General features: G+C 42.9%; 1 protein-coding gene across 4 annotated transcripts in view; it reads left to right on the top strand.

The window, feature by feature from the left end:
* LDLRAD3 (low density lipoprotein receptor class A domain containing 3) overlaps positions 1-15,348 on the top strand; it is a 117,691-nt gene that overhangs the window by 25,697 nt on the left and 76,646 nt on the right. For all 4 annotated transcript variants that reach the window (XM_074852542.1, XM_074852540.1, XM_074852539.1 and 1 more), the window contains exon 2: positions 12,105-12,251. In XM_074852542.1, the coding sequence (XP_074708643.1) occupies positions 12,105-12,251 (147 nt within the window). The remainder of the gene's footprint in view (positions 1-12,104; positions 12,252-15,348) is intronic.

The raw sequence follows: 15,348 nt of genomic DNA, 5'->3' as shown, positions 1-15,348 counted from the left end.
GGATTTCTAATGGTTCTGCAGTCACACTGCAAAATCCCGACTACAACGTCAGTTCGAACTTTGTCATTCTTTATTACTTTTCTTGCCCTTCTGATCATTTAATTGAATGATACTTTCTTCTTTAATCTTGGCGTTCACTTTGTACAAGATTTACTGTCCAGTTCTGCCACTTGTCCTTACTGGTTTACACAAGCTTATGATTTATACTGGGTGATGCTGTCAGAAGTATCATGTTGCCAAGGAAAACGTTAGACAAAGAAGGCTGTGTTTGCTGAGAGACCAAGCAGCTAAACCCTGGGCATGTAACAGCAGAAAGTAACTATCTACAGATCTGTATGTAGCAGTTTGGTTTCATCTCACATGAATATTTAAAGACTGGATTTATGGGTGACTGATTAGGCCCTGCGTCGGGGAAGCATTTTAAAATTTCATGTTTTATTATGTTTTGGAGACAGACTGTAATTGTCTCAGCAGCTTGTGAGATAAAGGCAAATTTGTGTTGAATCCCTAGGAAAGATCCTTGAATAAACTAAAAATTATAAGTAGCACTCCTCCCACCTTCAAGGTGTTTATCTGTCGATACGAGACTGTATTTCTTTTCTTTCCTCCCTATCAATAGGCCATTCAGGATTAGTGCTCAGACTTCCTCCTGTTGAAGAAAAAAGATAAGATTCAGCTTGGAAATCTTATCGCGAGGTGGATGTTGTCCATGAGTACGTTTCTCTTACCCTGTCTTATCAGCAGAGTAAGCAGTGAGATGAGACTGGAGGAGGAGGAGTTTCGGCATTAAGAGCTGTTGCAGACAAAGGAATGTAAACATTTCCCTGGCTGTGATTGGTATCATTTAACTTTCCAGTCAGCTCCTCTTGTCTGCCCTGGTAAAAGATGGATTTGGTCCCTGCAGTGGTTCAGACCGGCAGCCAGAGCTGATGTTGCAACCCACAACAGTCCTGTTTCTTTAGAAAGTATTTGAAATCTCGAAGTAAGCTGACATTTAAAAGCTGTGAAAATCAAGTGTTTTTTATCTTCCAAAATGATAGTGGGTAGTAATTTGAGCATAAGGTCTACAAATCCAAGATTTTCTGCAATCATACACAGGGGGGAGTTTGATATTGATGGTAGTTTGGGACACGAGAAACAAGACTGAGTTTACTTACTCTCTATTTACTCTCTTTGCGTCCATGTCCTGTTGAGAATAATTTAGGCTGTGTTTTCAGGGTGACTAATGGCAAATGACCAGATAGTGCAGGCTTGATGAAGACAGCATATCTGTTCAGTTTGGTGAGATGCAGCAGTGTTGTCTGTGGGGTGACAGATGATACTCAATAGATCATAAAGTTTATCAAGGCAAAGCTAGCCCTGCTTACTTTTTTTAAAATCCAGGCTTTTAAGGCACAACTGGCGGACTAATCTGAGGTTCTTCACTGTGTCAGGTACTTGTACTTTTATTCATCTGACACTGGCTATGGTATAACTCGATTTACTGTCTCTTCAAAGCATGGTCTGAATCTGTCCAAGAGGAGGATAATACACCTAACGGTATCATAAGGGTTCTGCAGAGAAATCTTTCCTCAAAGGTAGAGAGGCTGAGCAAAACAAAATAAAATAATCACTTCTGAGATGCTAAAAACAGTTATCTTCTCTGTCCTCGGCAGGTGTCTGTAGTTTGTAACGTGATCTGTGAGGTGACTTACTGTTGTTGCCCTTTATTGTAGGGTAGCCAGTGTGTAGTGATGAATGTATTACATACATGGTTCATGAAGAAGTTGGATTCTTTTCTATATACACAGGTTCTGTCTTTTATCAAGAAGTGTGTTGAAAGTTGCTGAGTCTGGAGGGTATGCAATCAATAGGATCCACTTTGCTTTTAGCATGTTTGGAGATAGAAGTTACATCTAAGTTTTTTGTTCTTTCTTGCTGTTTTTGCTCCTACCCCCATCAAGATGCATTTCCTGATGTGTATTTATACTGCTTATCTTTTTGCCACCGGTACTCTCTTGTTCTTCCATCAAATTGAAGCTTGAAGTTAAATTCAGGAAGCGTCCATTCCTAGCCGGGGAACATCTGGAAAAGGATTATACGTCAGACACTAACCTGGCTGCAGTCAAAGCAAAGTTCCATGCAACGGTGTCTCTATTGGGAAACGATACGTGATACTCAGTAAGGGTCTAAGCCAAACTGTTGGCACTGGTCGGGCCGGGAGAGCCAGAGCTGTTTTAGAAACAGGCAGGTCTGTCACAGCCTGTGAAGATGACTGCTGTTTTTTGATGCTGAAGCTGAACTTCCAAATAATCTGTCTGAACGCAGAACTGTGCCTTCAGAAGCAGTGCCTTCTGCTAAGAAGTAGAAAGAGAAGTGGTCCTGTTAATGCGCTGGTGTTTGGAGTAGAGCTGATAAATTGCTAGGAGTGGTTTCAAGGGAGGAATGCCGCTGCCCTGTGATTCAAAGCACTGTGCTGAAGGAGGGATCTTAGGAAGACTGAAAGCCACAAGTCAGTGGTCGTCACTGACTGCTGCTTGAAAGCCTTAATGTCTATAAATAACTGCGCACTGCCATACTGAAATCTGAAACGTGAGCTTCTGGTGCAGCAGAAACTAAAAGAATCCCCCAAAATTTGCTGGTCTTACCTTTTTACTTTGCTAACTGTGCACATTACTTCGATAAATTGAAGATCCTGTAGACTTCTCTAGCAACCGTGCAGCAATCCCTTCTGTCTCTCTCCTCATTGTGCTTACCAAGATGCACGAATGTATACCTGGCTTTAAGCTGCATGGAAGTTGAAGTGATTAAGCACCTGATCGTGGAGCTGACGTGGAGACAGTAACTGGCCAGCTTTCCTCTGTCAGAGAGTAGCTTCCCTCTGGACTCAGTGTTTGCAGGGGGTCTGTGTGTGTGTGTGTGAGCTGCCTGCTTTAGTTCAGTTGCACTGCTGTGGAATTTTTATTTATTTTTTTTGTGACAGTGTCTTCTGCTCTTTTGGAAGATCAGAAAGATAATGAGAACCTGTGGGTGTAAGACAAAATGATTAGAAGAGAGTCACTGTTCAGTAACCTGAAGATGACAATTGATGGAATACATCCTTTGTATTTCAGATTTTTATTCTGGACTGTGTTAACTTTCCATTTAAGTGCCTGGAGATAATAGCTAAGCTCTTCTGAGAGTATGAGGAACACATAATTAGGGAAAATGTTTCCATTCCAGAGGATGTTAATTATTAGAGGGTTCTGTGTAAGGGCATGCTCTAATTGATTGCACAGTAATGGTTTTCATAGTCTGCTTAAAATCACTGAAGGGGGAGGAACTGGAGAGGAGTCTGGGATAAACAAAACAATCCTAAATTTATAGTATTGATCTCGTTCTAGGAGTTGGGTGGATGAGTCAGTCCAAGTTGGTCTTCCACTGTAAGTTATCTTGGGGGATTGAGGGCAAGCAGGGTGGGGAAACTGCTTGGTAAAGATAAGCATTTACTCATGTGGCCACTATAGTCAAAAGAAAGAAGTTGGGGGTCATGTACTGACCCCTTTTGCCATGAGCATCCAGGAGTCCCCACTAACAAAAATTAGGGAGAAAGGTAACCATGTGGTGACTCCATTGCCTTGCAAAGGATCATAAATGTTATTCACCAGGGGATAAAAAGAGCTCAACTCCATCATTCCTTAGTTCTTGTCTGGAGCTCCATATGCACTTCTTGGAGTTAAATGCTTAAATTCGTAAGTGAATGAATTGGCCTCAGTCTCGCTGCTGTCACAGTTCAGGCATGATCTCTGTGTTTTCCAGGCAGAATGTCAGGAAAAGTTGGCCTGGTTGTCAGGAGTCCACAGTAGTGTGATGAGACACACAGGCTTGTTACCTCCTCCTTCACCCCTACCCCTCATTTAATTTCTCTTAGGTACAGCTGTTTGATACAAACACTCCTGTTGGAGTTACAATTATACAATGTAATTGTATTACAATTGTATACAATTACAATGTAATTACAAGTATAGTGCTGAAGCAGAGACTGGGATGATGAAATCTGTCCCAAGATCTGCTGTAGGTCTTCTGTGCTATTGTACATAAATCCTGTAGTCTTTTCTTTTTGTGAAGACAAAAATAATGTAGTCCTCGGTGTGGTGTTAGAGCAATACATTCCTCGAAGGTATTAAGAATAAGATATATTTTCTTCTTTCACTTCTGTAAGGAAGCGATCTGGTTGGGTAACGTTCATTTGGGTAAGAACAGTGTATAATCCCCTTCTTGCTGGGGAATGCTTCTCTTCCGAGGTACACGCTGTTCGGTAATCTTTCTTCCTCCCCTGCCCCTCCTTTTTCTGTTTGAACTTGTACTAGTTTGGAGCTTTGCTCACTCTGTACTGTTAATGTTCCACCACGCCAACCGTGCCGAGAGCCCACGGTCCTAGGGGATGTGTGTATTTTTGGTGTGTGCTCGAGCAGCTGCGCTGGAGACAAGCAGATGTGGGGGCTCTAGTGAAATGCCCAGTCCCCCAAATATAGAATCCAGCCATGAAGGCGGTAGGATTAAAATAAGCCTGTTAACCTTGGTTCACTTCCTGCACATGGTGTTGCAAGGAAAAGGCAAATGGTTGTTTATTAGGGAGTGATTTAGAAGATTGTATTTAATTTAGGTCCTTGCATGACTAAGTGCTGAAATGCAGCCACCTACTATAGCGAATGTGCCAATTTTGTAAACTAACACTGTAGGATATTTAGAAAAAGATATTCTATGCATATTGTATTATTTACGATGGAGATCATGATGTGTAAATTGCTCTGCAGTTCCATAAAGGCAGCTTTTGCTGTGAGGAAATAATGGGTGAAGGATGGGCTCCAATAGTAGCCGGTGTTCCCCACCACTGTAGGTTTCCCATCTAAATTAAAAGAAGCTGTCCTTTAGTGCTCTAAAAAGGGTTTTCCCATTGACTTTGACTTGCCTCAGTAATATTTAGTGTTTAATTGGAAGTAACCGGAGGAGTTTCTGTTCTTTTGACTAGGCTGTGTATTTTAAATCTTGAAAATGCTAGATATCGAATGTATTGCGTCTCATGGATCACAGCTGAAAACTGAAGGAGGGAAAGTTGGACCTGAACAGTGAGCAGTTCCTTGAATAATCACAAATTTACCCACATTTTTGAGCGCTGCTATTGCAGTGGCGCTGTCAATCTGCATTTACAAATAACCCTCATAAGTTCTAATGTTGCATAAGCAATGTAATCATCAGGCAGTTTAAATGAAGATGGGGAGGATAGGGATTAAAACTGTTCAAGGGGATTTAAATTGTCAGATAATCACTGGCAGGTGTCCTTTACTTGTGACAGATGGCTTAGGTGTTGTCAGAGGCTTCATGGCAGAGCAATAGAGAGCTTGTCTTGTTCTTTGCTTCCCAAAGCCAGCCTGGATGTGCACTGGGATGCTGTTCTTCTGCAGTAGCGTGTAGGAAGGCAAACCAAGTTGAAGACTAGCATTTATGGGGATTTACGAGAAGCACTTATGAACATGCAGCTGCAAACAACTTTCTTGGTGATACCAACGGTGTTTAAGTGACGGAAAGTAAACTTAGTCCTCATTACTGTACTTCCCTTTACCTGTTTGGTGCAGCTAATGGGCAATCTTTTTATGCCCTACGTACTTGAATTCAGTATAGGACCTTCCTCTTAAAAACTAGTGCACTGTTTTAATTTTAATGATGGTAAAGTGTAGTAAGGAGGTTGGGTAAGTTTGCCACAGACTCTGGGTGGCTGCAGAAGTTCTGACTTTGATGTTCTCTCATAAGTGGAAATTGGCTCTGCTGTCTGTTTCAGTGCAGTGAGTGTTAAGCCAAGTCTACCTTAACTCCACTGGTGTTATCTTGCTGACAGCATACTTCTGTTGCCAGTGAAGTTTATGCATGCACATGTTAAACTGAAGTTTATAGGCAAAACGTAATGTTTAGAGTTTCTTCATGCTCAGCTTTTGAATTCCTCATCTGGGTGCATCATCTGCATTAGTAGATATTGTAAAGTAGATGTGGAGTGGGTCAGATGCTTGATGTCAACATAAAGAGGTATGATCACAGAATCACAGAATCGTCTAGGTTGGAAAGGACCTTGAAGATCATCTAGTCCAACCTTTAACCTAGCATTGGCAGTTTCCAACTACACCAGATCCCTCAGCGCTGGGTCAACCCGACTCTTCAACCCCTCCAGGGATGGGGACTCCACCACCTCCCTGGGCAGCCCATTCCAACGCCCAACAACCCCTTCTGCAAAGAAATACTTCCTAATATCCAGTCTAAACCTTCCCTGGTGCAACTTGAGGCCATTCCCTCTTGTCCTGTCACTTATTACTTCAAGAGACTCATCCCCCCTCTCTGCACCCTCCTTTCAGGGAGTTGCAGAGGGCCATGAGGTCTCCCCTCAGCCTCCTCTTCTCCAGACTAAACCCCCCCAGTTCCCTCAGCCGCTCCCCATCAGACCTGTGCTCCAGACCCTGCACCAGCTCCGTTGCCCTTCTCTGGACATGCTCGAGTCATTCAATGGCCTTTTTGGAGTGAGGGGCCCAAAACTGAACACAGTCATCGAGGTGTGATACATCTGTTAAGACCTATAAGATGTATCTGATAAGATACATCTGTTCTTAGTGGCTAAGTTTACAGATGCAAATGGACCTAAATGTAAGCATTTGTAAATAGTTTTGCAGCCTCTGAGGAATCAAATCTCACAATATCCTACCAGTCATTCAGCACTGCTTATTTGCTGTCTTTTAAGATGATGGAGGAAGATCAAAAAGCGTTTGTTAAAGTCTGCTGTTATCGCTCACTTTTCTTTAGCTGTGATGTGTTTTGCTGGTGAGCAGATGTTGGCAGGTATTGAAGGTGGGTATTTTTGATGCCATCTTGCTGCAAATTCCTGCTGCTGACTTGTTCTAGTCTCTCTCCTTTTGTTTTCACAACACGTTGCAGATTTCATTAGAGTGAGAACAGATTTCTGGTGTGCTGAAATCAAACCTGGTGTGGATTTACACCTGGCAAGGGGATAAGCAGAAAAAAAGAATGAATTCATTCAAGTATGGAGCATACCGTGTGCGTCATGGGATAGGAAAGTATCATGAATACCCCTTCAGCCTCACAGCTACATACCAGCCTGGATCAAAATAATTCTTTTCACATTTGAAAAACTTGAAGCAGCGATGTATTGAAAGTATCCAGTGACGATGCCAGGATTCCCACAAAAAACATGCCAGAGGTTTGGCAGTGAAGAGTTCATGCTTCATCCTTGGCGATAGAGGATTTTGCAAAGAGGCTGAAGTTACTGGCATTGTTCATGAGGGTGTTTAACACACAAATGTCTGGTATTTCTTCCTCAAAACCTCCTTGGCCAGGGTGACTGCCTACTCTTACACTGTCTGTGTGAGAGTGATACAGAGGCAGCAGTGTGATGTTCTGTAATGTGCGCAGTTCTCTGGAGTGCTTTCAGGTAAAGGGTTTTTTGTGAAAGATATCCTTGACTTGCTTTCTTAATACAGTGTGAAGTGCTCAGTATGACTTGTCCTTTTATTTATTTTTCCCTGATTCTTTTTCAGTGACTATTAAATATTTAGATGCTAACATTTTTGGAAGTGGTTGCTAAAACAGATTGACTTTCTTTACTCAGTCCCCTTCAGAGTGAAACACGAGTCCCTTTTTTTATTCAGCCCAGATGGTATGCTGCTTAAAGTGAGCAATGTGTTGCGGTGAAAATGGACTACTTCTTTCCCCTTCCTCCCTTCCTCCTTTACTTAACTGAACACATCCGTGTAGCTCATATTTGGGTTGAATTCAAAATTAGTCAAAGAGGCTGCAGGGTAAATATGTCAACTATTGGAAAGCCAGCTCTGCCAGATTGAAGGAATTTCTGCCCCTGCCAACAGGCGGTATAGTCAGGTTTTGTGCAGCCAACTTGCATCTGTATGGACCTTATTAGAAAAATGGACAAGATGAGCTAGTTTGGTCCTTTCCGTGTCTGTCTGGTGCATGTGTGTAACCCTGCTCCTCCTCACGCGCGTGCTCAGAGCCCCCCGAGTCACGCAGTGGGCTCTGCGCCGAGCGGGCAGGAACAGGGCGTTCCTGGGGCTGGGAGGTGATGACTGCGCTGAGGGTTGCTTTGAGGGTTTTTGCATCCGATAGAGGAGACTGGCAAAGTGAAGGAAGCAAAGGAGCAATACGATTTAAAACAGTTCCACATGTGCAACTGTTTTGACAGTTCTTTACCCACCAATGGATTTTTTGGAGATGGAGTAATGCACGTAACAAGTTTCTAGATGTGTTGACTATGACTCTCAAATCGCTGTCTGTAATCTGCAGTTTTCTTCTAACAGCTGATGAGATGAAGGTCATGTTTTAAGACAAAGAGCTGTTGCTTTGAAACTGGATTGAGTCGGAGTTCTGCGTTCCCATTCCGCAGCAAAGCTTGCACAGGGCTGTCGGCAAGTCACTTGATCTGCCAGTATTTTTTGTTTCCTGTTTGGTGAAAAGGTTAGTAATACATCCTTGCTTTAGTAGAACATTGAGGATAAATTTATTGTATGACAAAGGAAATCCTATAAACAAACAATTTACTGGGTAACAAATAAAATCTGGTATCTGTTCCTGGAATGTTGCTTCAATTTAGTAGGTAGAAGTATAGCATTTATTTAAAGGAGTTGTGGAAAGTAACAGGGACTCGATAACTTTTTTGGATGGTTGTTTCTTGGTTTGTTTTGCTTTTTGAAACTAGAAATTCCTTAAATGATTTGTCTTGGTCTAAATTTTTTCATTAAAGAAGAGTGGACATCATGGCTAAAGCTTTTCAGGCAAGATCCAGCAGCAGATCTGACAGGAGCTGAACTTCAGTTATTCCGCACAGGAGGTGTTACAGGGCTTGAAATGTATCCAGGTCTGTTTTCTGAGGCACACCCTGATGCGTGGAGGGCGGAAGACAGTTCTGTAGTTAGGGCAGGTAGTGGTGAGACCCGGTGTCTGTTCTTAGTGTAGAAGAGGTCTCACTTAAGCATTGACAGCAGGATTTTTCGTTTTGAATAGGTGCAGCTTCCCTGTGCAAGTGGAGCAGGTTGGATGAGAGATGTAGGTATGAGGTTAGACAAGAGGGTAGCGCAGAGCAGCAGGGAGAGATGCCATGAGAATGGCACCTTTTTGATATCGCTGCCTAAATGTACTGCCTAGGTGCTTAGGTTCTAAGAGAGGAGAAGCCTCGGTGATGCCTAGTTCTCCTGTTAAGCTTGAAATAACTCTGGTTTACATCAGAGATTTATTCTTAACCAGGACATTTCAGTTTTGTAATATTTGAAAACTTGTAAATTTTCTCTAATAAAAGTTATGACAACTACCAGGAATGTCTTCCAGTGGTACCATACTGACCTGAAAGCTATTTTTGGGGGGGAGTGTGGAAAAAGGGAGTTAGGTTCTGCTGTTGAAGCTCTTGGATGCTTTATAGCAAACTTGAGAACGTGGCATATTGCCTGTGCATGGAATAGAATGTTTGCACTGAATATATAGAACATTGCAAAGAATACCCGGGTGTCTCATCTCTTTCATATCTCGATCTGGTGACCGCATGCCGTAGTTTTGTAATACTGTGGTAGATTTTCTCCAGTTGCAGGCAGAGGTGTTATTAGTGCACCGGGAGTTGTTTGCTAATAGGAGGTTGTGTAACAGTGACGGTTTCACCCACTGTAGCTGTTTGAGAGTGGTGATTTGGTTTGGTGATTACTTACCAGGTACAGGTCAATGATAGAAGACTAATCCGAATGTGTTCAATTGCTAGTTTAAGGAGGGGGAAAAAAAAAAAAAAAGGGTAAGAAAAACCCCCCAAGCCAACAACAAAAAACCCTTTGGTGGTTGAACATAGAGCTGTAGAACTCAGCAGTGATGCTGCACCAGCCTGGGGCTGGTTATTGACAACACCGTAGCTGTTGGGTGTTTCATGGCAGGACTAGCCAAGGACAAACTGCTCCCATTGCTGATTCAGATTTAGGGAGTTGGGCACCAAGCAGAGCTGGGTGCAGCGTTTCCCCGGGAGCTGCTGGGAGCAGTGAAGGCCCTGCCTGAGCGGGCTGGAGCTCAGCGTCTGCCGGTGTGCTCTAGGTTGTAGCCTTTTCCCATCACAGTGTAGGGAGCAAACCCATTCTTTCTTGATCAGAAGAGCAGTGATGCAGGGAATCAAACTGAGGTTTGAATGAAACTGCTAAAAGCAAAAAGCCTCAAATTGTCAGCTCCGAAGCCTGGGCTTGCTTTTTGCTGGCTGTCATTTTTGTTCTTTAAGAGGCTACAGCAGCAGAGTTACAGGTGGCTCTGGGTGTGTGGCCAGTGGCTGAGACTGCCACATCTGCGTCAGAAGACCTTATTTCCACCTTTTTCTGAACTACATTTTCTTTTAACAGCTCAGGGCAAATTGCCATTAAGGTATCTGCTCTGTGCTGGCAGATTCTTAAAACATCCCCAGCAGAGTCAGCTGTTTGCAAGAAATGACATTTGAGAGGAAATGCATTGTTTGGGGCAGACACAGGCATAAAAAAAATACTTCCCTGAAGCATTCCTATCATGTGTCATTTGAAACAGGGATGTAAAACTTAGCAGTTTTGCCTGTCAGGGATGGAGCATTTTGCTATATTGCAAGGGAGGAAGGGAATCATCTGCGCTGGGCTGATTCAGGAGTTTCTGGAAAGCCTCATGCTTAGAGGCTCGTTGTTTTGGCAGCTGAGTTCTCCAAAGATGGAGAACATGTATGGAGCAGGTTCCTCCCTGGGACTGCAGAAATGAGCTAGGAAAGGGTCTTCCCTGAACTGGCTGATCCTGGCAGCTCTGTGCCCCGTGCCACGCTGCAGAGTGGGGCCCTCGCCGTCCTGTGCTTCTCCACGCCCCTGGAGCTCGGGCCTTCCCGCAGAGGGGAAGGAGTTGGGCTCCAACTGGAGCAGCAAGCGAGCTGGTGTAAGGTGGGCAACGGAGGGAGCTGCCTGCCACTCCCCTGGGTTCCAAAAAGCATGCGATTGTCCTCAAAATAGGTAAATGATTAAGCTGCGCATCGGCTTAATTTGTTCTTCCTGGTTTTGAACCATGAAGATATGTGGGCAGGTGGGGGGCGTATTTTTGTGACACCTCCACCCTTACGTGGAAAGGTTTGTGTTTCTGGTTTTGCCTGGTCAAGTGCGTGTTGCCTGGGACTAGTCTGGAACATGACAGAGGAAGATGAGGGGAAGGATATTCTTTCTGTCATCTGCTGCCTGTCTTGCAGCTTCCCCCCAGCTCAACAACACGACCTGCCATTTTGGTGCTTATTAAAGCCATTGAGTGTCATTATCTTCCTTCACTGAAGTTTGTGTTTCTGTGATATCTGCATCCAAAAACAATGCACAAAGTGGGAAACTCAGTAGATTAAAATGACTGACTAGAGCTGTGTTTAACCTCGAAGGCAAATCTCTAGGTTTCCCTCTTGTACTGTTCTCTTGATCTCCAGTATCCTGCTCCACTTGGCAGGCTCTTAGCGTGCTAACTGCCGTACTAGCCTGTGGACAGATACATGCCAGGGGACTGTATTAACACCAAGAAGCTCAATTATAACTTTGATCAGCAGCACTATATTTAAAACTTAATTGAAAACCTAGTATGAATTAGTCAATGTGTCACCTAGTTCCTAGCCCTTGGGTAACAACAACAAAACCAAAATACTCTGCAAGCTAAGTACTGATCTGACAAAAGCATGGGAGTAGGAGCGGAGTTCTTTGGTCTCATTTATTTTACTTGTGTTTAGACCGACCCTGTGAAGGAGAGATTTTTAAATTTTTTTTAAAACAAACTTTGCTTTGACCTTAGGATACATAGAAGGCTGCATGTATGTTCCTAGAAAGAAAATGGCAAGAAAGAAATCTGTAGAATGGGGAGTGTGAATGGAGAACAGGTGAAATGATAATTTAGGAAGAAGAAAGCTCTGCCAAGTACCATGCTCAGGATGCTGGTAGGATAGTGACAAAATAACCAGCGTCAAGATCCATTTATCTCCTCTTCATTCAATTACTGGTAAACAGCTTGCTCGGTGCCTGCTTTTGCTGCCTTTTTTAAAATCCCCTGTGAACTTTCCTCTTTTTTGTTTGTCGCAGAGAGCCAACTGTTGCCTGGGAATAACTTCACAAACGAATGCAACATTCCTGGGAACTTCATGTGCAGTAATGGGCGGTGTATCCCAGGGGCCTGGCAGTGCGACGGGCTGCCGGACTGCTTCGATGACAGTGACGAGAAGGAATGCCGTAAGTGACCCCTGCTGTGACCTTAACATGCTTAATATCCCAGGGCTTGGCTAGGTGGTGTTACTGGTGTGTTCTGTGGTGTGTTTTAGGTAAGTAACAAAGTTACAGCCAGTTTCTTAATTTAGCTATTGTTAGAAAAAATGTACAGCTTGTCTTGCTATTTCAGATCTTTAATGTTCTTCAAATTGTCCAGTTTTAGTACAGCACTTGGTAGCAGGTACCTAAACCCCCGTTCATGGATGGATAACTTGAGACAGACTTGACTTACTCTGTCAGTGGAAGAGTGGTGCTCTGCTTTTTAGGGACCCTGCATATACTGCTTCAGCACGCTGGCCTGGTACTATGAGTTGACCTCCACTACATCAAGACTAGTCCCTTTCATTTCAGAATTGTTGACTGTATCCTGCTGTTTTCGTTCTCTCCTGTCAAAATGTAATTCTCAACCCTTTGAAACTTAATATTAACTTTCTGGAAAATAGACCAAATGAATTGGCTACTGATGTTTACATGTTTTAATCCTCCCTACAGAAGTCCCAGTTCTAGAGAGCTACAAAAAGTCTGATCTGGTTCTTCTCTGTGATTTCATCTTTTTCTTCGCATTAATTAAGCTTTAGTTAATGTTATTCAGCCATTAGTTAAGCATGAAACTTTCTATCCTACATGTTTTACCCACACAGCAGGGTTACACTGCAGCATAACACTATGATTTGAAATCCAGTTGGGAGTGAAAAAACTCTCAAATTCTAGAACAACTGAGAAATTCCTGAGAAGTTACTGCTTTCCATCTAACAAATGTTGCGCCTTTACATATATACTTCATGGAGGTTTTCGTTAAACCAAATTAGCTTACCTTTCCCAGGACACTTCCAAGACATCATTAGCTTCCCTTATGGAACGAAAGGAAGAAAGAAAAGCTTTGTCCAAATTAACTGACTAGAAATACCATGTTTTGTTACATGCTCTTGCTTTTTTTAACTTGATGCCTCTTCAACCCCGGTTATCCATTCCTTTTAAAATAAAGGGACTTTAGTGTGCTGTGGAAATCTCCGTACGTTGTTCTGCTTCAAGCCAGTGAGCTTTTCTTCCTTTCTAAGGCATTAAAAGTATAGATATCTGATGCTTTGCAGTCTTTATAAAGCATCAGGCTTGTCTTGCAGTGTTGAAGGCAGGTTAATTTTTTTTTTTCTTCCTTAGATTTTAACATCTCAGGAAAGAATGGACCCGTTGTAAGGACTGATCATAGTCATGCGTGTCTGGTTAAACCCTAGCAGCATCTGTGTTAGTGGGAACTTTGGCAAGAATAAAAAATGTCCGAAGTTCAACCTGTACCTTTCGGTGAGATGTTCCTGATGACAACAGCTGTGGGACTCTCAGGTTCCTCCTTACCTGGCTCCTGAATGTGCTGCTAGCATGACTTTTGGTGTGCTCTTTCTGCTTCTTAAAACAAGCTGAATGATGGCACTTCTCTGCATTTATAGGATATAAACTGGGAGATTTTCTGTCTCTAAGAATGTTGTCATCCTCTGCCTTGCATGAATTTTGTTTCACGTGGTACAATTAGAAAATCTTAATGAAGATTTTTCATTAACCTTAATGAAGATTTACTTAATGAAGACTGGGCTGGGTATTTGCCCATGAATCAATAACAGGAAAATACACTTTGTGACTCTGTTCAAAAATTTCCTTACCAAAATCAGTTGGATCTCGTGAATTTCAGACAGTAACGAACATAGTAACTGATAATAAAATATAAATAGCTGCAAAATGACAAGAACACCTTTCATGAACTGTCATGAGAGACTCAAACCTCACTGACCTGGGCTATGCTGCAGCTATGAATTTAAGTTTCGGCAGAATTGTCCTTTGCTGGGTGTTTTTATTTAAATCCTTCCAGCCCCTTTGACTGACAGTTTTCTGGATGAGCATCCTTTTGATCCTGCCCAAATTAATGGAGATAATTAGACTGTTCTTTCTTCTTCCCATAGATCTATCTGCTAACTGATCACCTTCATAAATGTAAAATTAGCATGGAAAAGAGACAACAGGGACAGCGAGGATTCATATCCTGTGCTGGCCTGCTGTTAACAGGTCAGATAAACCAACACAGAATGGAGATAGTGCTTATTTGAATCTCCAAACAAAAAATTATTATTCATGCAAACAAGGTTCTGTAATGCATCCAGAGAGCTTCGAGCTGCCTGCTCTGCATCACCATCCCCTCCATTTTAGTAGGCAGCTTTTAACTCTGTGTGTGCTGCCATGAGAAGTATGTCTAATGACCCAGCCACGGCGTGGGGGATGCTGAATATGCCTGTGTGGCTACAGTCAGTGCAGAGACACGGAGACACGGAGTGGGACAGGCATCACTGGGAGAGAGAATTACAGCATTAGTAAGGAGGCTGGGAAGGTTTTGCGTTGTTAGTTGTTGGCTTATGTCTGAATTGAGGAAGTTGGCTTACTGTCTCAAGGATAGATGATCCTTCTAACCCAGGAAACATCCCCTTCTGAGTCCTGCTAAGCACCTAGCCCTGCTGATAGCTTCAGAGGGACAATTCTGTCACTTGTATATGCATACAGTGTGTATAGCTAAAAAAGTTTGCTTTGCTCTTTTGATGAATTTTGAAAATGGTCCTATTCTTACAGTGTACTGTTAGTGTTACCGACCAGTCTTTTACATCAGAAAATAGTCAAAATTTGGATGGGCTTATACAGCCTGAATCTGCTGTTAGAGGAGTTCCTAGCTCAGAGTTAAGGTGTTGAAAGACAGCCCTAATGTCTTGTCTGAGAAGGTCTCCCCCCTCCAGCTTGTGTCAGTCTGTAAAGATAGGCTCCTAGGTTACTTTAGGCTGGAGAGGACTCAGCAGGTCATTTGGTCCAGCTGCCTGTTCAGAGCAGGACTAACTTGGATCAGGGTTGCTCAGGGCCTTGCCTGGTCAAGTTTTGTACATTCCAGGGATGGAGAGTCCACAGCCCCAGTGGGCACCTGTTCCCGGGTTTGAATATACCCACTGGGAAAATTATTTTTCCTAGTACATGATCAGTTTCCAGTGATGAGATAGAAGCTGAATCAAACAATTTTTAAAGATGTGCAGTGCGA

Source organism: Strix uralensis, chromosome 29, assembly GCF_047716275.1.
Source record: "Strix uralensis isolate ZFMK-TIS-50842 chromosome 29, bStrUra1, whole genome shotgun sequence".
NCBI lineage: Eukaryota > Metazoa > Chordata > Aves > Strigiformes > Strigidae > Strix > Strix uralensis.
The sequence above is the reverse complement of the archived record's forward strand: the minus strand, read 5'-3'. Positions and strand labels throughout refer to the sequence as shown.